Source organism: Halichoerus grypus, chromosome 10 (assembly GCF_964656455.1).
Source record: "Halichoerus grypus chromosome 10, mHalGry1.hap1.1, whole genome shotgun sequence".
NCBI classification, from domain to species: domain Eukaryota; kingdom Metazoa; phylum Chordata; class Mammalia; order Carnivora; family Phocidae; genus Halichoerus; species Halichoerus grypus.
In genome coordinates, this window is record NC_135721.1 from 36,863,880 (window position 1) to 36,885,237 (window position 21,358).

The 21,358-nt window shown below is 43.9% G+C and overlaps 1 protein-coding gene across 2 annotated transcripts in view; it reads left to right on the plus strand.

The window, feature by feature from the left end:
* IL36B (interleukin 36 beta) overlaps positions 1-10,773 on the plus strand; it is a 55,843-nt gene extending 45,070 nt beyond the window's left edge. For both annotated transcript variants that reach the window (XM_036103805.2, XM_036103808.2), the window contains 5 exons: positions 4,773-4,869; positions 5,664-5,751; positions 6,310-6,417; positions 9,221-9,360; positions 10,153-10,773. In XM_036103805.2, coding sequence (XP_035959698.1) covers positions 5,736-5,751; positions 6,310-6,417; positions 9,221-9,360; positions 10,153-10,365 — 477 coding nt within the window. In that variant the 5' untranslated portion in view covers positions 4,773-4,869; positions 5,664-5,735 and the 3' untranslated portion in view covers positions 10,366-10,773. The remainder of the gene's footprint in view (positions 1-4,772; positions 4,870-5,663; positions 5,752-6,309; positions 6,418-9,220; positions 9,361-10,152) is intronic.
* The last annotated feature ends 10,585 nt before the right edge of the window (positions 10,774-21,358 follow it).

Consider the following 21,358-nt stretch of genomic DNA (forward strand, 5'->3'; position numbering starts at 1 on the left):
TCTCATTTATTTTCAAATTAATTAATTCTCTCTTACTCTTTTTTTGTTTCCAGATTTATTGAGATATAATTGACATATAACATTGTATAAGTTTAATGTGTACAAAGTAAGGTGGTTATTTGATACACATATTTTGTTTGTTGTCTACTTGTGTGTTCTTGTAGTTCACTGAATTTCTCTAAAAGGATTATTCAGGGTTCTTTGTCAGACAGTTTATTTATCTCCATTTCTTTAGGGTCAGTCATTGGAGTTTTATTAGTTTTCTTTAGTGGTGTCGTGTTTCCTTGATTATTTGTGATCCTTTATTGATGTCTGTGCATTTAAGGAAGTAGGCACTTCTTTCAAGTTTTGTAGGCTGGCTTTGGAAGGGAAAGCCCTTTGCCAGTCAGCTTGTCCAGAGATTCTGGGTGGGCTTGCTGCTGAAGTTCTCACAGGCATGTCTGGTGCCTGGGTCACCAGGTGACCAGACCTGGTACTTGGGTCCATAGGGGCCAGTCTGGTGTCTGGGTTCACTGGGTTCACAGGCCCAGTGCCTGTCTCTGGTGGTAGGCCTGGGACTGGGGTCTGTGTAGATGGGCCTGATGTCTGCGTCCACAGGGGCTGGCCTGGTGGTGGGGTGGCCCTGGAGCCTGGGTTCATGGGAGCTGGCCTGGAAGCCGGGACTGTGGAGGCCACCCTGAAGCCTGGGTCCATGGGAGTTAGCCTGTAACCTGTAGCTTCGGGGTCCATGAGGGCCACTCTGGAATTTGGATCCATGCGGGCTAGCCTGGAGGCTGGAGCCATGGGAGTTGGTCTGGGGACTGGGTCTCTAGGGACCAGCCTGGTGCTGGGGTGGGCTGGTAGCCTGCATCCATGGGAGCCCACTCGGAGCCTAGGTTTATGGGTGTAACCTGTCTAGAGCCTGAGGCCATGGGGTCTGGCCTGGTGCTAGGGCAGCCTGGGGGCCTAGATCCACGGGAGACTGCCTGAACCTTGGGGCCAATGGTACCAGCTTGGAACTGGGGCAGGCCAGAAACCTCATTCATGGGAGCTTATCTGGAGTCTAGATTTGTGAAGGCTGCCCTGGGTGCTGGGGCAGGCTGGTAGCTTGGGGCCATGATGCTAGGGAGGGCCAGGGATCTGGATTAGCAGGAGGCTGCCTGGAACCTGGGTTTGTGGGGGTCTGCCCAGTGCTGGGGTGGACTGGTAGCCTGGTTAGAGCCCATCAGAGGTCTGGGGCCATGGGAACTGGCCTGATGCTGGGATAGGCCCAGAGCCTCAGGCCACAGGAGTCAGTCTGGTGCTGGTGTGGGCTGATGGTAGAATCCACTGTGAAGGCAGTTCCTTACTTCACTCTCCTCCCATGAGTTGGATGTCTCTACCTTGGCTTGGTTGGGGGTTGGGCAATGGGAGTAATGTGAAACTATGTTTCCTATCCTTTTTTCAATACATCTTTTCTTATTTCTGTGTTCTACCCAGGTGCTGTCATCTCTCACCTGGAATTCTTAGCTCTTGTGGAAGTATTTTTATGTATGGATAATTGTTCAAATTGACATTTCTGGGAGGCAGTGAGTGCTAGAAATTCCTATACCATCAGTGGTACTCTCTAATTCTTCCTTCTGCTGTGTGCTGTCTGTTGCTAAATACAAGTTTTGGTTTATATCATTTTATTTATTGTGTTATATAATTCTAGAGATGCTGTTTAACTCTTCCAAATCTGCCACGTTTCATAGTTTGCTGTTCTAGAAAAATATATCCATGTTTGTCATTTGCTTCTTAAATATGGTTAGGATAGTTGTTTTATGCTCTGTGTATAATAATTACAGAATCTGATGTCTGTGTATGTTTCTGCTATCTTGCTTTGTTTATTTTTTTGGTTCTTGTTCTTGTGATCTTGTTTACTTTTTGCCTGGTAATCTTCAACTACGTGTGGCTTGTTGCCTTTGTAAAATTATTTAAGTGGCTCTGCCCTCCTCTAGAGAGGCTTTCTCTTTATCTGGTGGAAAGTGTTTGGTCTACATTAAACCAATTTGAGAGTTCCTGGCTCAGTCAAGCTGTGAGTACTCAAAGTGGAAATCCTCCAGAGGGCCTGTCCACAGCCATAGCCTTCCAGGAATTACTTCTTTTCTTTATATCTTTCCCTCCCCCACTTTGTTCAGTGCCAAGACAGCCCACTTCATGGGTCCCAGAGATTGGGGAAAGGTAAGAGTGGGTCTAGATCTGGTTTGCTTGTCCCCCCTCTAGTCATAGGCAGCTCCTGAGTCTTGACCTCTTTTTTTTTTTTTTTTGTGCTGCTGTGACTAGAGTATGGCGTGTGCGTGTGTGTGTGTGTGTGTTATATCAGCACAGAGCATATACTTCAGTAGTTTTAATGCTCCTTTATTTCAGATCCTTATTCCATAAGTCTGAGATAAACCCTGAGATTCTGCATTTCTGACAAGCTTCCAGGTGATGCGAATGATACTGGTCCACAGGTCACACTCTGAATATTGAGGATATGTAAATGGACTGTTCCATTTAATAACTTGGCAATATGTGAACAATAGCCAAATTGAATGATGGGAATTGTGCTATAGAAGTTGGGAAGGAACTGAGGTGACATGTTAGACCTTGACGTGAAGTGAAGATAGATATGGTGGACAAAGGAATGAAATCCCAAGTTGGATCCAGTTCTGGCTACCTGAAGAGAGAAGCAGGGCTATATCTCTAGATTTTATTCCTATGGAGTTCTTTTCTTACAGAAAGAGAAATTTCCTTCACATATTTGACCCAGTGTCCCTTCTCAGGATCATCCACCACCTTGGTGGTAAAGGATACACCTCCATACTAGGGAGACATAAGTAGAGGTCTCGGGTTATCTGGTATCATCAAAGCCCCCATCACCTCAGCTAATGGCACTGGCTACATGGAGCTCCATGTATTTATAGGATGAAATAATGAATCTGAAAGGATCCACATTTTATTAGCTGTGGTCCCGAGTGAGTTTGCATGCATCATCCATACCAATGTATCTTGAATATTTGCTTCTTTGTACCTTATGGCAGAACATTGAATCTCTCTCCTCAAGATATCCAAGTGGGTCTGGTCCTACCTAAGGAGCATGGGAGTGATGCCATAGGCTCTGAACTTTCTTCTTAGAGTGTGGAAATCAACTCATGCTAATGGATACCTAGGGCAACTCCTCATCATAGCCACAGATTGATTCTGAATCCTAGTTTTGACTCAGAGACACCTACTGCACATTTAGGTGTGGGTGCTTCATGATTCCACACTCCTGAAGGAATGGTTATGGGGCTATCCAGGACAAGATGATAATGACCTTTCACATCCCACTGTGCAGTGGGAATCCCTTGGAACTGTATACAGTGTGAACATGAGGGTGTTAGGTTGTTAGATAATTTGATGAGGTAGCACAAATGTCAAGAGCTAGGATGATCTATTGGTGGTCAAAGCAAAAAGGCTGGTAGAGACAAATAGGCTGATCTGGGGTCTGGTGACAGACATAGAAGACCTAATTGCTTAGTTGCTTAAAGACTTAGTTGCTACAGGAAGCTGTCATGTACTGGGGGCTTTGCATACTCTTCTTTAACCCACACAATAATCTAACAAGATACAATGCATTTCATATAGTAATCATTTGAGGATCAGAGATGTGAAAGGACTCTGCCAAGGACACAAGTCTGAAAGTTGCAAAGCCTAATTGTGAACACACATCTTTTGAATATAAGTGTCTGGCTTTTGAACACAAGTCTCTGGCTTTTGAACACTAAACTACTATCATAGTGCGGGTTCTCCCTGAGAAACCCTACCATTGTCCCACCAGAAGCTGGGGAGGCTGGGACATTTATCTACAAGCCCTTTCCCCCATTGGTTGAGGTTGCCACTGAGATGAATACTCTTGAGGTATGAAGCTGACAGGTGCTGCCAGCTGTCACAGTGACAGCGAACTCAATTGGCCTGAAGGGATTGGGGCAGAGTATCAACAGCATTACCTCAGCTTTCCTTCATGTAAGACCTAATGTGTGTCTGCTAGCTCAGAGCAGTGGAGCATCTGGGAGCCAGGCTCCCTTTCCCACTAATCCAGGGCAGTGATCTAGAGTCAGTGATAGGCAGGGTGTACAAGAGCTGGCTTTGCCCAGGTGAGGCTCCCTTGAGTGGAGAAGCAGCATGCACACAGACTCTGAAAAGCTGGAGAAGCATACACTGGGGCATTTTTACCTGGTCTGAGATTGGCAGAGAATATGGTGACTGTGGACCAGGAGTAGTTGCAAGCTACACAGGTCTTAGGGGACCCACCTCTTCCTTAGTCTATCTTAAACCTACTAGGGGCTTCCACTCCTAGGAATAACATTCCAGTATGTCATTTTGTGGCAACAGAATCCAGTCATGGGCACTGGGGCACTCCCATAATGTTTCTTTCCTCAAACTCGGTGTTGATGACTATATTTCCTGGTTATTGCTCTTAAGGGCTTAGCATGCCCTACTTTTTCAGGGTGAATAGACAAGTCATAGTGATGCTTGGTTGATATTTACATAAAGACTCACTGAATCCTCTGGCACCAGGAACCAGCAAATATTGAGTGTCAGGCAGTCCCAGCCTAAGTGAGGCAGAACCTCCTTCCTTCCCCATGTGGATAAAATGCTTGGGACCTGTTGGAGTCAGTCAGAGCACCTGAGTCCAGAGGAAGCCATAGTCCATAATAACAGATTACAGGTGCAGCCTGAAGTCACAAAACCTATTGACCTTTGATCTTCTCTTGCATCTGGGTCTCTGGTTTCTCCTGTCTTTTCAGTAAAAGAACTAGGAGTCCTAGACAACTTTCCGGAGCCCTTGGATGCAGATAGAACCTTAACTTTGGATCCACGGACAAGAGTATCTCTTGGACAAAGGTAACTTCAACTCAGAAGCCATTTGTGGGGAGTCTTGTTTCACTGCTCTATGTCTAGCCTTGGGGAGCCTTGGGGGGGGGCCTTGGTGGAAGGCACAGGGTACTGGAGGAACTAAGCCTTCTTCCAAGAGTGCAGGTGATGATTTGCTTACTCCCTGTCCAGTGATGACTATTGAATCAGGCCGTGAGGATCCTGAGGCGGGGAGGGATGTGAACAGCTGGCTCTCACTATGGGGAGTTTATGGCCTTCTTGGAGAACTGTCCTGGTTCCCTAATCAGAAGCCCAGGGACAGATGGCTCCTGACAGTCAAAACACATAATGGAGATCCTAGTGATGCCTCTTTGGATGAAGAATGGGTGAAGATGGGGGTTATAGAGGCAGATTTGCTGCCAGTTATTTAGTGGTGTTCAAGCTTGAAGTCTGGATGAGTGGTGACTCACCAGCCATATGGGAAGCTAGAATGGAGATAGATGCCCAGTCTCCCCTCCATTCCTTCCTTTAAATCCGGAGACTTGTTGCACAAAACAGTGCCTGAGGTGATGCTCTGGAACCTCCTAACAATCACAAATGTGATGGATGGAGGGCATCCCAAGGCCATCAGCGTCTGGAGAACGAGGACTACCCAGTCAGGACAGAGATGGAAGTTTCCATTTGGGGTTTTCTGGCGTTGGATGTGCATCTGGGACAGGATCTTGGGGCAGCTTTCTCAAAAGAATTTTTACACAAAATTCCAGAGTGGAGGAGGGGCGGTGAGAAATTGATGACATGTTTTTCTTCTTTCTTTCCCCCACAAGACCAGCTGCTGACAACCTCCTCTCTATCATCTGATCTACCTTGTCCTCTTCACAGGAAGCTCTGAAACCATCATGGCTACCCCACAATGTGAGTGGTGAATTTCAAACCAGCCTGGAAATATCTCCATCCTGCCTCACCAAAGACAATAGAGTACCGGGCCCCTATCATTTACTCAGTTACAGATGCATTTATTTCTTGCTAAAATATGCAGACTGCAAAACCTGCATTTGAAAATCTGAGCGCATTTAGCTCTTTTCTTATTATGTATGTTCAGAATTATTATTTATTTCAATAAAGAGGGTAAAGAAAAAAACAAGAAACATACTGATGACCAATTTGAATATTTTTGGTCTTGTTACTACCCAGAGACTATCAATCAGAAAAAGACAAGTCACTGATAGCCCTAGAAAAAAGACAAATCTTGAAAATCTTTTGGGGACTATAAATGCAGGTAGATCCTTACAGACGCTTTGATCCACAAACCAGTTCCTGCCTTATTTCTCTCCCTTTCTCCTTATAGCCACTCTTTCTCAGAGCAGTAAGCCTACCCCCAAGGATTCAAAAACCATTATTACCAAGATGCAGCTAGGGTCCTGAAGTTTATAATAACCTCATATGTGTTTTGTGTTTTCTGTCTTCTCTCAGCGGTAGATAGTCCCAGAATCTTTGGTGTTTATGATTCTCAGCAAATGGTATGGATCCTGAAAGAAAATTCATTAATAGCAACTCCTTTTAGCAGAAATGTCAGACCTGGTGAGTGACAATCAAAGCCACTGTTTCCTCTAAAAGGGACACCAGCTCCCCTGGGGTTGGGGCTGAGCTTGCCTGAGCCTAGCCTGGGGCCTTTCCTACTTCTGGGCGGCAGCCCAATGTCCACAGGAAGGACAAGAAGGCTCTCTTCCACAGAGGAAACCCTGCACCTAGAGATGAGGGTGTGAGGGGTTGGCAGTTCTTATCAAGAGAAAATGTCTTCAAATAAGAAGATTATCCACTTAAGCAGCAGTTGACCTTCTCCTTGGAGTTTCTCTCCTTTAAATTTCAACCATATCGCTACCTGTGTCCCCAGAATCAAACTTGATCATCTTTTCACTATCAAACCTACACACTTTCCTAATTTGGTGTCCTCTCTTCTGATAATGGGGGATATTCCTTTCTCCCAGCAAAAATCAATCTGTCTTAGCTTCTTTCCCTTTTGCTAGGACTTCAATGTTTGATTTAATTCTTTTTTTTTATTAAAGATTTTACTTATTTGTTTGACAGAGAGAGACACAGCAAGAGAGGGAACATAAGCAGGGGGAGTGGGAGAGGGAGAAGTAGGCTTCCTGAGGAGCAGGGAGCCCAATGTGGGGCTCGATCCCAGGACCCTGGGATCATGACCTGAGCCAAAGGCAGACACTTAACAACTGAGCCACCCAGGTGTCCCTGTTTGATTTAATTCTTCTCTTCCCTGCATACTCCACCTTTGTCTGTCGGCTGGATCCTTTCTATCACTGACAGACATGCTCTAATATAATATTTCTAAGTTTAATACTAAACACCTTCTCTTGATTCCCACATTCCAGTCTTACTACCACTCTTTTTTCCCTGTATACCAATCTCTATACAGTGATATGTACTAGTCGTAGCCAAACTTCATAGAAGAGCTGGCTATACAACTTGTTTCCACTTCATCTCCTGCTCACGCTGGCATCAAACAACCTGACTTCTGAACTGTTCTCTCAAGCTCCCCTTCCCAAGGTCACCAGATATGCTCCTCCGTCCTCACAATGTTTGGTTCCTCAGCTGCAGTCAGCATAATCGATAACTCTTTCTTTCTTGAACACCCCCATCTTCTCCTTCTGTAGGAATAGTCTCTTGTGGTTCACTGGCTTCTCTTTGGCATTCTCCTTTCCAACTCCACTTTCTCTATAAAATCTCCAAATGCTGGGGATCCTCAGATCTCAGTCTGCAATCATTACATAACCCCACTGAAGGGATTGGGAGTTGGTCTCTTAGATTGATGTATCACCTCTATCACTCTGACATTTATGCTTCCAACCAAGAAGTCCCCTCTGGACAATTTACCCATGTCCTCTCGATGTCCCCTCAGGCATCTCTAACTTCATCTATCCCAAGCAGAATTATGGATCTGACTTCTCAAAACTGCTGATGAGCCCAGTCTTCCCCATCTATTAGTGGCATTACCATCACTTGTTTCCTCAAGCCAGAAGTGCAGGAGACATCCTTGATTCAATCTCTATCCAATCCATCAGCAAAGACTGAGGAGTCTCTGTGCAAAATATGCTTTATTTCTAAGATAATATAATATCTCCCCTGGGCCACTGCCATTGCCTCCTCACCACCCTCCCTCCCCCTTCATTTGTGTGGCCTCTCATCCATTCTCTACAAAACATTAAGAGTGACCTTCTGAACGATGTTAATTGAACAGTGTCATTCCCATGTGTTTGTGTTTTGGGGGTGCTAGGTGGGGGCTAGTGGGGAGATTTCAGGGGTGCCGGTCTACTTTCAGAGCCACATAGGGGCCTTTACCAATCCTTTCCCTGTGACACTCTCCTTTCAGACCCTCTCCAGCACCCATGTTTTCATATACTAGTTTCCTCTTAACTTTAAGGTCTTGGTTTGAACTTCACTTCTGCAGAGAGGTCTTTCTTGATTTCTCTATCTAAATTTGGTCTCCTGCTGTCCCAGGCTTTGGTCCCTTCCTCCAAAGCAGGCATTGCAATTTATTGTGGTTCTGGTCATTTCTCTGCTTACATATTTTGGTCTCATTTTCTGCGGGGGCCAAGACAATGTCTGTCTTATCCTCAGCTAAATCTCTGGTGCCCACATGCAGCCTTGTCCTGAGTGGGAATTCGATAAAGAAAGTTGACTGGAGAATTCTCAACCCCCTGCCCCGAATGATGGATGCAGAGCACCCAGGCTCCTGGGCTAAATTAGTTGGGAATTAAATTCAGCTGATAGCAACAAAAAGCCCACATAACTGGGACTTAACTAAGAAGTTTATTTCTTTCTCATGAAAAAGAAGGCTGAGCAGGCAGGCTGAGGCCAGTATGATGGCTCCATGATACCCCCAGAGTCCAAAGATTCTAGCTTTCTGCTTTACCAAGCTCAAGTTCTCCTCAACCATCAACCAAGTATTTGAGGCTGGCAGTAAGAAGACACAGGGTATAAGAAAGGAGCTTCTCCCAGCTGAGTCAACTCCTTTTAAAGAACATTCTTAGAAATCCCACACAACACTTCCACATTTATCTAATGGGCTACAACTTCAGCATATGATCAAATTTAGCTGCAAATGTGGTAGGGAATTTTATTTTTATTTTTGGGACACAATAAGCCTTGGTAACAACTGGGGTTCTGATATTAAGTAAGAGAGTGAAAATGGGCTTCAGATAATGATGAAGGGTCTCAGCTCCATGGTGAATGGGAGCTCCCTCCTGAGGGAGTCCTGACTGCTCAGCATCCCCCCTGGCTAGGAGGAGTAATGTCAGGCCAGAAGGACTGGACTTTCTGCTGCCTGGGACCTGATACCTGTTTCCATTTTTCCTTGTGTTTCCAGTCCGTCTTGATTTAACAACATGTACAGACAAAGAATTTCATGATGCAGGAAAAGGCAATCCAGTTTACTTGGGAATCAAGGGCAACCATCTTTGTCTCTTCTGTGCAGAAATTCAGGGCCAGCCTACTCTGCAGCTGAAGGTGAGTGATCATACAGCTAATGAGAGAAGCACCGTGAGATGCACTTTTTATTTCATTTAACATATTGCTGAATAAAAATGACATTTTTTCAATCCTGGATTGTTCAGTTTAGGGAAGGAAATGTGACTTGGCTGACCCCCAAGTCAATGGGCATGGGTGTAACACTCATTTGAACGTAAGAGCATTCTCCGAAAGCTGGAGGGTACACCCATGAGAATGTTTCAAAAAGGCCAAGGAATGGTGGTTTCTTCATCCTCAGTTTTCTTTAACTGACTCCCAGAAGTCCTCCAAGATGCTAGGCTGCTCCAACTTAAGCAAAGGCCACTGCGTGGCAGAGGAGACGGGGAGATTGTTAGTCTGGATTTTGTGGATTATATACCTGTGGTCTCTGTACCGAAGGTAGCATTTGTAGTTATGAAGCGAATCCTTCTGATTATGATGAACGCTGTAAGATGTCAACCCACTTGGAGGCTGGAAATCTTGTGAGATGCCCGCACCTACAGATGGGTGCCCACCAGGAGCACCCACAGAAGAGACTTAAGCTGGTCTCTGTTCTCAGGGAAGATAGTGCTGTCTCAGAGAATCAGAAACACCTGGTGTTATGGGATGCTGGGATGGAGCCAAGCTATTGGGAGCCAGCGGGCTGTCTGTCTTGACACTTTGGTGTCCTTTCACCTGCCTTTGTCCCTGGCCTCTGTCCCTCCCTTTGGGAAAGCAGTCAATCTCAGGGCTGTGTTATTTAGACCCTTCCTCTCAATAATCCTCTCTAATGAGGCTTTTTCCTAATCCTAGGAGAAAAAGATCATGGATATGTCCAAGGAGAAGAAAGCGCAGAAGCCCTTTCTCTTTTTCCATAGTAGGGAGGGCTCCACCTCCACCTTGGAGTCTGTCTCCTACCCGGACTGGTTCATAGCCACTTCCAAAATGGCAAATCAGCCTGTCATTCTCACCAAGGAGAGGGGCAAAAATTACACCACTAACTTCTATTTAGATCCTCAGGACTAAATTCAGCCTGGGCTGTGGGTGGCTGATTCCAGGACAGAGGATCAAGCAGTCAGAGAATCTTCCATTCCAAAACACAATAGGTCATCTTGAGAGACCTCCATGCACTGATGCCCATCTGTAGTCCACCTCATTCTCATCACCCAAAACCACCTCTTCCTTTAGACATCCATTTCTGCACCATGTTTCCCCTGAACATCATCCTAGTGTAAAACCCAAGTTACTTTTTATTCTTTCCTGATCTTGTCCCACCGTCCACTTATCTGCCATGTCCAGTTAAATCAACATCCAAAATGCTTCCTGTACACACCTCTCTCTTCCTTTTCCTTCTGACGACCTATGGCCTAGAGATGTGAGTTCCAAACATTTTTGTTCATAGAACCCTATCAATAAAAGAGTATTATCTGTTAATTCTCTGCATGTTTATTATAAATATTATGATGTATGTTCCCAAATTAATCTAAAGTTTTTATCTATTTAAGTAATCTCTACACCCCACATAGGGCTCAAACTCATGACCCTGAGATCAAGAGTCACATGCTCTTCCGACTAAGCCAACCAAGTGCCCCACCAAAGATGAATCTAAAAGATAAGATAAATGTGAAATAAAAATTTTACGTGTCTTCATCATCTAATGGATTCATAATATCATTAGTTAATAATTTGACACATAACACATAGTTTGGTTAAGATTAATTATTAACTGTAGTGAATTTAAATCAATCCATATTTCAGAGAATCACTTGTATCAGTTTAAATTTTTTTCAGGTGACTTCTCAGAACTTATTGTATTGTCTTTGTTTTTACTTACAAATTAGCTCAAAGGAGAAGTACCAGCTTTGATATTTTCCTGTTATTATTCATGTTTTCTGGAATTTTAGTCAAATCCTTAACCAACAGTTTCTTTATTGGGATACTTTTAGGCCAGTTGTCCCTTTGGTGAGGGTTACTTTATTTAAAGCCTGTATAAAATCTCCAGATTCACTTAGCCAGTCACAAGGAACTATAATTTACCATAATATCTTGCACATGAATGTGAGCATGATGAACTCTCTTCCCTCAGGAGACCTTGCCCTTCTCTGCATATGACAAGCAGTGGTATCAGGTTTTGCAATGTATACCCATTGCTAACTAAGTTCAAATTTCTTATCGGGACATAATCTCTTCCAAAAGCTATCCTTGTGGCATTATCTCCTGGTGCCTCGCTGGCCATGGTCCTGAGACGACCCTTGAATCCTCCCTTACATCCTGTTCGCCTGCCTCTTACTCTAGTCATTGCTGTGTGACCAGCTCTGAGAAGATGTAACTTGACATCATGTCATCTCAGCTGCACCAAGCATCTGTCTCTCTCTGCTTGGGGGCTCCTAGGACACCTTGGGGAAAGACACTTGCAGGAACTTGCTTTGCACTCACACATGCACACACCTGGAAGTGAGATGGAGCTGCCCATGAAGAACCCTTGACCAGTGTGGGGTGGGAGTGGGTGGGTACCTGCTATTCTCTTGGGTCCTTCAGGTGCACAATTCTGAGATGCATTCTACCTACAGGGTTCCTCAGAGAGTCCCAGGAGAATTGAGTCATAGTCATCCATGGCAGTGCTGAGCTCAAGAACACACTCTTGTATTGGCTTATCTCATTTCCCTGCTTCGGTTTCTCCATGCCCCACTCCTGTTCCCTGGGGTCACTTCTCATCATCTGAATGCAAAACCCTTGTCTCAGGTTCTGCTTTCCAGTGTAAACCCAGACTAAGACAGATTCAATCAAAGAGAGCGTCTTTTCTGTACCAGCTACACCCAACACGTTGGATTTCTTCCCTCTGTGCCTCTGCACATGATTTTGCAAACATTTCAGCCACTTTCATCACTGTGCCTCTCACCTGCCTATGTCTTCCTAATATCCTACATCTGTCTGAAGTGTTTAGAGGCTGCTCCTCATCCTCCCAAGAAAATCCAACATCTTATCTTCTTTGAAGTCTATAGCACTTTGCCTTATCATGTGACAGACATTTCTTTTGTTAGACTTGTGCTGGAGTTTTTTCTCCTTGTTTTGGCTTCTTTGCTCTTTCTCCTCAACCAAATTCTAGGTACATAGTGGGCAGAGATTGTGACTTTGATATCTCTATACTTCTTAGGTGCCAAATCTTGCCTCCTACATAATAGTTGCTCAAAATACATGGTTGAAACAAATGAACATTGCATGTATTAGCATCCTCCAATGATACTGAAGTATGTCAGAGTGGAGTTTGCTTTATCATGGCAGAGGCAGCCCTAACTGCAAGAAGGGTGCAAGGAACGTCAGAGTTCCTCAGAGAAGGTGGGGAAGGAAAGCACAGAAAAGCTGGCTAGGAACTTTTCTGTGTCAACTCTTCTTCCTCCTCCTTCTTTGCCAATCTAACCTTAGGAGACTGCAGTGATGTTAGGATATTCTCTCAGGAGGGGATGGCTGCAGAAACAAAGCACAACCCAGAGCTTCCCAGAGGGCTTCCAGCCAATGTCCACTGACTCCATGGCATCTCCCTCCTGGATTTTGTCCAAGCCTTCACCAACATACATTCATTCATACTCATAAACCACTTAGGGGCACAGGAAAATGATAACAGGGGAATCCAGTGTTTCAGTTTTTTACTCTGACAAAGTCAGGACTAAGCATAAATGACCCCAAGGATGGCTATGAGAGGCTTCTGGTGGCAATGAAATGGACACAGAGTAAGCAGGTTTTCTGAGAAGGGCTGCAAAGAATGTGAGTTCTGTAAATAGCTGAATGTGTAGAAAGAATAGTAGAGAGTGACAAAAAATAACACAACATAACTCTAGGCTGTTCTTATAAATATTAACTTCTCGGAAATCCCAAGAGCACTGGAGATGAGCGGGAGGTAGACAGCTGGCCCACCCTACACTGCACCCTCTCACAGAGGAGGTGAGGAAGTGGTGGTGGTGCTGGAGGAAGAAGAGGAGGAAGAGGAGAAACCATAGAAGGACCCAAGAGGTATTCTCAGATATTTTATTGGCTCTCCTAGTTCGAGGGAGGTTTTAGTCTGTTTGGGCTACTGTAACAAAATTCCGTAGACTGGCAGGCATAATAAGAACAAATATGTCTTGCAGCTCTGAAGACTGGAAGTGTGATATAAGGGTGCCAACATGGTCAGGTGAGGGCCCTCAGAGGGTTGCAGACTTCTCATTGTGGGCCTCACATGGTGGAAGGGGAGAAAGCCCCCTAGGCCTTTCTCATATGGCTATTGGTCTTGTTCATGAGGGCCCTGCCCTCAGGATCTAATCACCTCCCAAAGTCCCCACCTCCTAATCTGATCACATTGGGCCTTAGGATTTCACCATATGAATTTTGAAGGAATCAGACATGCCCATTCCCACACCCCATCTTCTCCATCTCAGTTACTCAAGACAGAAACCTAGGAGCCACCCTTGCTTCCTCCTTTCCTTTGAGCCCTACCTCTAATCCATGAAGTCTATCTCTAAAGAGGTCTACCTTCAAAAGGTCTCTAATCCACCCATCTCTCTTCAGCTTCTCTGCCACTCTCCAATCCAAACCAGGCAGCCACCATAGCTTGCTGGTGCTGTAAATCAGAGTCCTGACTGGTGAGTTCCATCTACTCCTCCCTCTGCCCATTCAGTCCAGTCTCCGTGAGCCAGTCAGGGTAATCTCCATAAATGTAAATCTAAACTATGTCATTTCTATGTTCACTCCTTCAGTGCCTCCATTTGCACTTAGAAGGAAAAGCAAATCCCCTTCCATAGTTTTAAGGGTTGCCTGGATGGCCTCAAACTCCTCTATCTTCCAAGGTAATTCTTTCTCCCTATTACTCTTCTCAGTGATGCCAATCTTTCTGTTCCTTGAATATGCCAAATTCTGTATAGCCTCAGGACCGTTGCATATGCTGTGCTCGTGCCCATCCCTATACCTATATTAGTTTACTCTCATTCTCTGCTTTTCTGGCTGCTTCAAGTCACCTCTTTATATGTCACCTCCTCAAAGAAGCCTTCCTTAAGCACCATGTCCACAGTAAGCCCCTTCTTCTACCTCCTGAATTTTCTATCTCCCATTTTTGACTGTTTCCTTCACACAATTGTAATGACTTTGTTTATTTGTCTTTATCTCTACTTCCCTCCTTACATTATAAAGTCCTCAATTCCAGGGAAGTGGTATGTGTCTAGTTTACCACTGTATTTCCAGTCCCTAGTGCAGTGTCTGTGTTTAATAAATATATGTTGAATAAATACATTGTTAATAAATTAACAAATGAATGATTGAAGAACTGACCTCCTCCTCTTCTCAGAGCCCAGGGAAAGTCACCATAGTGAGCATCCTGGTCCCTAAAATGGACTCAAAATCCCATTAGGGATCCAGAAGAGAGAGGCATCTTCTCCAAGGCTGAGGCTCTGCTTACAGCTTTTCCCAATAACCTCTTCCCAATTCCCAGTGCCAAGAAAGTGTGGGCTTTTTCTAGAGGTATATGAAGACAGAAAACTCTTCTAATGTTCTTACGCCAGCAGAGCTTGAAGGGACTATGTGGTAATATTCTTCAGAAGCAGTTGGTGGAAACTCCCACCCCAACTCAGAATTTTGAGATACGTAGGAGGGTAGAAGATAATACCAGAGGCTGTCATGACACATGTAAAGAAGCCTGGGGTTGGCAGAAGGCTTGGAACTGTGGGATTTTTCTCCAAGGGAGCAATGGGTCATGTGATGAGATGCTCTACCCTGGAAAGAGTTTGAGCCTGGGAGCTACTCAGGTCCCTCCAAGGGTGCTTAACAATGGGTAGAGGCGAGGTGATGCTGATCATCATATCCTCCCCAACAGCCACACACACACACCACCTACTGAAATCTGATGAAACCAGACTACACCCAGGAGTGTGGGAACACCTTCCCTGCAGACCCAAAGCCAGTGTCCTGAGAGGGGCTCTGCCTTTCCTATTCTTGCTCTTTGCTTGCAACATTTTGGCACTAGGTCTGGTAAAAAAGAGGGAACAGCTTCCAAAACCAAACTATCATCTCGCCCCCCACCATTCTGAGAAAAATGACAAGAATGTTAGGATACTTTGACTAGGATGTTGTTAGGGGGCCTGATACCAAGTGGGAAAGTGGGGTGAATAGTGCAAACCCTAAAGAAATGATTGCACTAAAGGAAAAGAAAAGCATGAAGTAGTTTTACATTTATACCTAGATGATTAGATGGCCCCTTAGAGGTGGATTAGAAAAGGAAATAGACCAAGAAGAAGAAAAAGACTCAGGAGTCACAGGATAAGGCTCAGCCCAGGAGAGAGGTATGGGAATTCCTGCAAATAGAGAGTACCTTTCCTGAATGGATCTGAAGATTGGGCTAAGAGAAAGAAGATGGCGTGGGCAGGAATCTATTGTTTATAGTTATGCATTCTAAAAATTCTATCTGGCTTTTAAAAGCAATGTGCATGTATTACTATGATAAAAATTAAAATGAGTTAAAATAGTATGATTCTGTGCCCTTGTTTTACTTATCTGGAAATGTCTTTTTTTGCTGGGGTGAGGACTGAGTCCCTTTTAAGGATATAAATATAGGAAACCCAGGAGGGTTTATCCAAAATCACAAAACATAGCATCTTTCCTCTTTTCTCTAGAGAGGAAAATCAAACCTCTGATGAATATACTTGAGAGCATCAAGCTCATTTTTCACATTCATTTTCACCTGGGTGTTGGAGTTTCTGCCTCAATCCCTGTCCTTCTTGGTGATAAATAAAGTCGATGAACTAGAACTTCCATCTCCTGACCCTTCAGAAGAGTGCATTTCTCTGGGTGCCCAAATAGCTCAATTCCTGGATAGGTCATTCTCAGGCCTTCAGAGGCCCTTGAGCCAAGAAATAAGTAAGCACCTGATCCTGCTCAGAGTGCCTCATCCTGATTTCTCAAAGCCAGGAACTCAGAGATGTCCCTCTCTTGGTTTAGAGTAAGGTGGATGCTGTTGGAGGCCCAGCCTTGGTGATTCAGTCAGTCAGAGGAGGCTACGTCTGGGCAAGACAAAAATCTAGGGCTGCACTGCCCTGCCTGCATTCCACCTGCAGGCAATTTGCCCTTCCCTAAGTTTCTCCAGTCTGGAGAATGTAATTGAACCACCGTAACTGTAGCAAAAATAATTGCTAAGACTAAACCTGAATCTATAGAGTTGGAGGAGCCCTGACTCTAGATTCCTCCCTCTGATGCTTAGGTGTGTTTCTAAGTGCTTGAGAACCAAGTGGCATCTCTCTCTGTCCCTCCCCATGATGAGCATGGGTGTCTGTATGAATCTGTGACCACAGATGGAGGTATGGTTCTCAACCTCCACGAGGCTGTGTATCAACCATATCCAGGTTCTTTCTGCCACGGGCCTCTGTGGATATTCCAGCATCAAGACCTTTGGCTGTTTTGGAGTTCTTTTGAGACTCATTTGTGGATTCTCTCAATAGCCCGGAGAAGGTAACCATTTGCCCTTTTGGACGACCCAGCTCCTGTAGAAGACCCAGTTGGGTCCATACTTTTTGTTTTTGTACATTCTTCAAATCATTATATGAATGATGGGATTCTTCTATATCCTTATAGTTGTCTTTTTATTTTGTCTAATTTTGAACACATTTAAGTACACTTTAGGCAGTGGGCCTTAGTAACTACCAGATATTATGCTTTAGAGGCAAATTTTCATCAAAATTGTATACTAAATTTTATGTGCTGATTTGACAATAGGTCAGATCAGTTAAAGGAGTGGATGTTTGGTACTACTAAATTTGCATGGATAATTTTGTGTTTCTTAGTCCAGTTTAATTTCTGCACCATAATTAGGGCAGTTCTGCAATGAGAGAACTTCCTTGGGCATTTCCCTCCTTGAGAGAATGAATAACAGGAGTTTTGGTGAGCCTTAGATACTGACATTTGAAGTCCAGTGGTATTGTTCCTCCTCAGATTAAACGATAGCTTGATAAGCACCTCCCTTCCCTCCACTACAAAGCCCTACGTGGGGCTGAGATATCCCCAGAGGACAGACTGTATTGATAACTTAGTCCAGCAAACAGCTTGTGATCTGAGCTTTGCACTGCCCAAACAGGGAGGATGCTTTTCTTCTTGCTACAAGATGATGGAGAGGAGGCTTTAGAGAACAGAGTATCCAGACCAGATAATCCCAGCTCCAGAGAGCTTCTCATTGCTGGCTGGGCTCAGGGATCTGCCCAAGAGAGTGAAAGATATGAGAACTAAATTGGCAAATAACATAGTTTTAACCCAGATACTATTCATCACTGAGCTGTCCTTGCCAGTTCTCTGTGCAGAGAAAGTTGATATCATTCCTTCATTTTTTTCTTCAACTGCTCTTGTCTTCTGACCAAAAACAAAACTCTGCCCTATCCCCATCTGGGACCAGCAGCAGATGAGAGGGAAGGGGCCCAGAGCTAGGGGACCAGAAGACTAGGTGCCCGGGACTGCCCTTCTTTGAGGCCAGAGCTTGGAGGTGGGGTGTAGCTAGGGGGTGGGGTGTAGCTCGGCTCTCACTTTGTACATTTTCCATTTTGGAATTTTGAGTTCCATTGTTGTAAAACTTAATTTCTCCCCAGTTAGTATATATGTATTTTTAGAATTGAGTTTTTATTATTAAAGCAAAAAGCCCAGCTCTGCCAAAGCCTGAGTGTCCCTTGGAAGAATGTCCTCAGTTGGGTGGTCTTGAAGCGTAGTGCAGGTGGCCTGGCCACAGACTTTTGCTTGAACACAGAGACTCAAGAGGCGATAATACTTTGTGTGAATAAAGTATATACAGACACTTGCAAAAAAACCCCGCAAAACAAAAACAAAATTATTGTCATTCTGGACCAGACCCTGTTTTGTGGTACTTCTATTTCCTTGCAGATAGAGGAGCTTTCTTACTGGGAAGTCAGATGATTCTGGGCATGCCCATTTTTTTTCCAGCAATCTCTGCTCCATGTGTCTTCTACAGAAGGTCCAGTTTCTATAAGAAAGATAATTTCCTGATAGGAGATATCAAACCCAGCTGTGACCTCTGGTTGCCTCACAGTGGTAGTTCATACAGAGTGAGATGTATGATAGTGGTGACATCCTTGTGTCTCCAGTCTGAGGAGGATGGTTGATGTGGGGGAAGATACAGGATAGCGAAGACTAAGGCTCAAATGAGAGGTTGTGGGACTGGTTATTTTAGGAAGGCATGATCCCAGAATGCAGGGAGAAGAGATAAGCTTCATGACTTCAAGGACCAGTGGTAGAAGAGGGAGACAAAGAGCCAGAAATGAGGACAAAAAGTTGAGCTTCAGGGAATCCATGGATTCAGGGACAGGCTGGAGAGAGCCTATTCTCTCGACTGCTGAATCTCCATCTATGCTTGTGTTTCAGGTGCAAACTCAGCAAGGAGAGTGAGTCAGTGGGAAACCGCCCATTGATGACTGGACAAACCATGTCCTCTTGGGATCTTCTCCCCTTATCACCAGACTGAAGGCAAATAGTCATGGGTCTAAGGGCTGAGGAGAGAGGAAGGGTAGGGTGGCCTTGGATTTCCGTATCTGGTCTCCTGTCTCTAGGTTGGATATCAACTAGTGCAGATTGGACCCTGGATGCCAAACTCACTCCAGGCATCTTAGGTGTCCAAAGATGTAATCAGTATGTGCTTTGTAGGGTGAGGCAGGCACCAACTTCGAGTTCTGTTCTTTCTTGACCCTTCATCATTACTAGCCAAATGGCAGAGAGTACCACTGTGCCCTCATCACAAAACTCAGTGAACATTCAAGAAGGGACAATCAGATACCCCAAAATGTGGTCACCATCCTACCTCTGTGGCCACCCTCACTATGGCACCGTTCTCCAACTAAAAATACTGATTAACTTTATATTTAGTTGGGTCAAGAAAGATCGTTAAAATAGCTAGAGTAACTATCAAATTAATAGAGAGCATGTAACTTCCAAATTTGAGAGAAGGATGAACAAAGGGAAAACAAACAAAACTATCTCACTCAATCCAGTTGAAAGCACTAAAGGAAGGAGAAAAAGAAACAGCAAAAAAAGACATCAGAAAGAAAGGAACAAAAAAGAAAGAAAGGAAAGAAAAAATAAGAGGATAGTAGAAATAAATTGGCATATTTAAGCAATTGGTCAATTTAAATTGACTTAATTCTCCAGTTAAAAGAAGGTTAACAGACTAGAAAAAAAAAAATACTGCAATGTGCCAATTACAAGAGACATACTTAGAATTGAAAGGCATGAGATTCTTTTGGTGCCAAGTAGGCTCGGACTGGACCAAGTCTTTCACAAAAACAACTATAAGATCTGGTGGGAAATGGGGAGGGAACCTGAATGTATTGGCGAGTGAGCACAAGCAAACACATGCAGGCAGATTCCGCAGGGGAATAGCCACTTGGAAACAAGTGATGTGAATGGGTCAGTTTCCCATATGTCCTATTTTTACACAGAGGGCAGGCTTAAGCTGCACAGCATGAGACAACTAAAACTGATTGAAAACCCTACAGTCCTCCCTGCAGAACTGGGGGACAGATTTGGGACAACTGGAAAGTGAGGGGGTAATCTTAGAAGGTAATCTTAGAGGCAGTGAGGGAGAGCCACAAAATTCAGTGTAAAAACTGCGCAAATCTCTGGCTGACCCTTGAGCCATGCCTAGAAGCCCAGCTAAAGGTAAAGGAACTGATCTGAGGTATTTGCTGCCACTTGAGAGACAGGATTTGCATTTTGAGTCTGATGAGGTTAATTGTGTGGTAAAACAGAAACATAAACTTCTTCAGAGGAGTGTGATAGTCTCTGTAATATAATATTTACAATGTCCAGGGAGTAAGTCAAACATATGAGGAAGAAGGAATGTGTGACCTTGTGTCAGGAATTAGGACAATGAAGACCAATCCTGAAATTACCTAGATGTCAGAATTAGTAGACAAGAACTATAAAATGGAACTATATTGACAGAATAAAGGAGAAATACCAGATGATTATTTCAGTGGATACAGAGAAAGCATTAGGTTAAAGTTAACATCTACTCATGATCTATAGTTCCAGCCAACTAGGAATAGAAAAAACTGTTTTCAATATTTTGAAAAGGCATCTACCAAAAAAATATATCTACAGCTCACACTTAATGATGAAAGACTGGATGTTTTTTCCTAAGATTGGTAACCAGTTAAGGATGGTTGTTCTGTCTTCTTGTGTTCAACATTTTACTGGAAGTCCTAGCCACTGCCAAGTCAATTAAAAATATCCAAGGAATGAGGACCAGAAGATAAGGAAAACTGTCCCTCTTTGCAGATGTTATGATTGTTTATGTAGAAAATCCCAGGGAATCTACAGAACAACTACCAAAACTAAGTGTAAGGTGGCAGGATACTCTGTTAATATAGAAAAGTTAATTGTATTTTTTTAAACAACAAACCTTAAAAAAATTGGAGTATAACATGCATAGAGGACCCTGCACAGCTTATCAGGATATAGTTTGCTGAATTTTCTGATGTTCTGCATAAGTACCCAGAAACAGCCCTGTGCTCCTTCCAGCCACTCTTCCCACCTCAAGGTGAGGTTGACCCCTGGCCTGATGTCCAATACCATGGATTAGTTTTGCTTAGTTTTGAATTATGTAAATGAAATAATACAGCATGCATTCTTCTTGTGCCTGGTTTCTTTCACTTAATACTGTGTTTGAGAACCACCTTGTAAAGTTAAGTAAAAAAGCAAACTTTAAATGAATAACACGTCTAAATGATTTTTTTAAAATTCCGGTAGGGTTAGGGTTAAAAACTAATGATGTAATGTATGGTGATTAACATAACATAATAAAATAAATAAATAAAAAAAATTCCGGTAGGATGAAGGGAACAAAGTGAAAATCAGTTCTGTCTCCCCATCCAGTTTCTATGGCACATAAAGATAACGAATGCTACCTGTTTGCAGACTCTCTTTGGAGAGAAATTTGGGGCACCAGCAGGCCTCTGAACGTGTACTTTTTCCACACAAATGGTAGCACAAGCTACATATAGAAGAG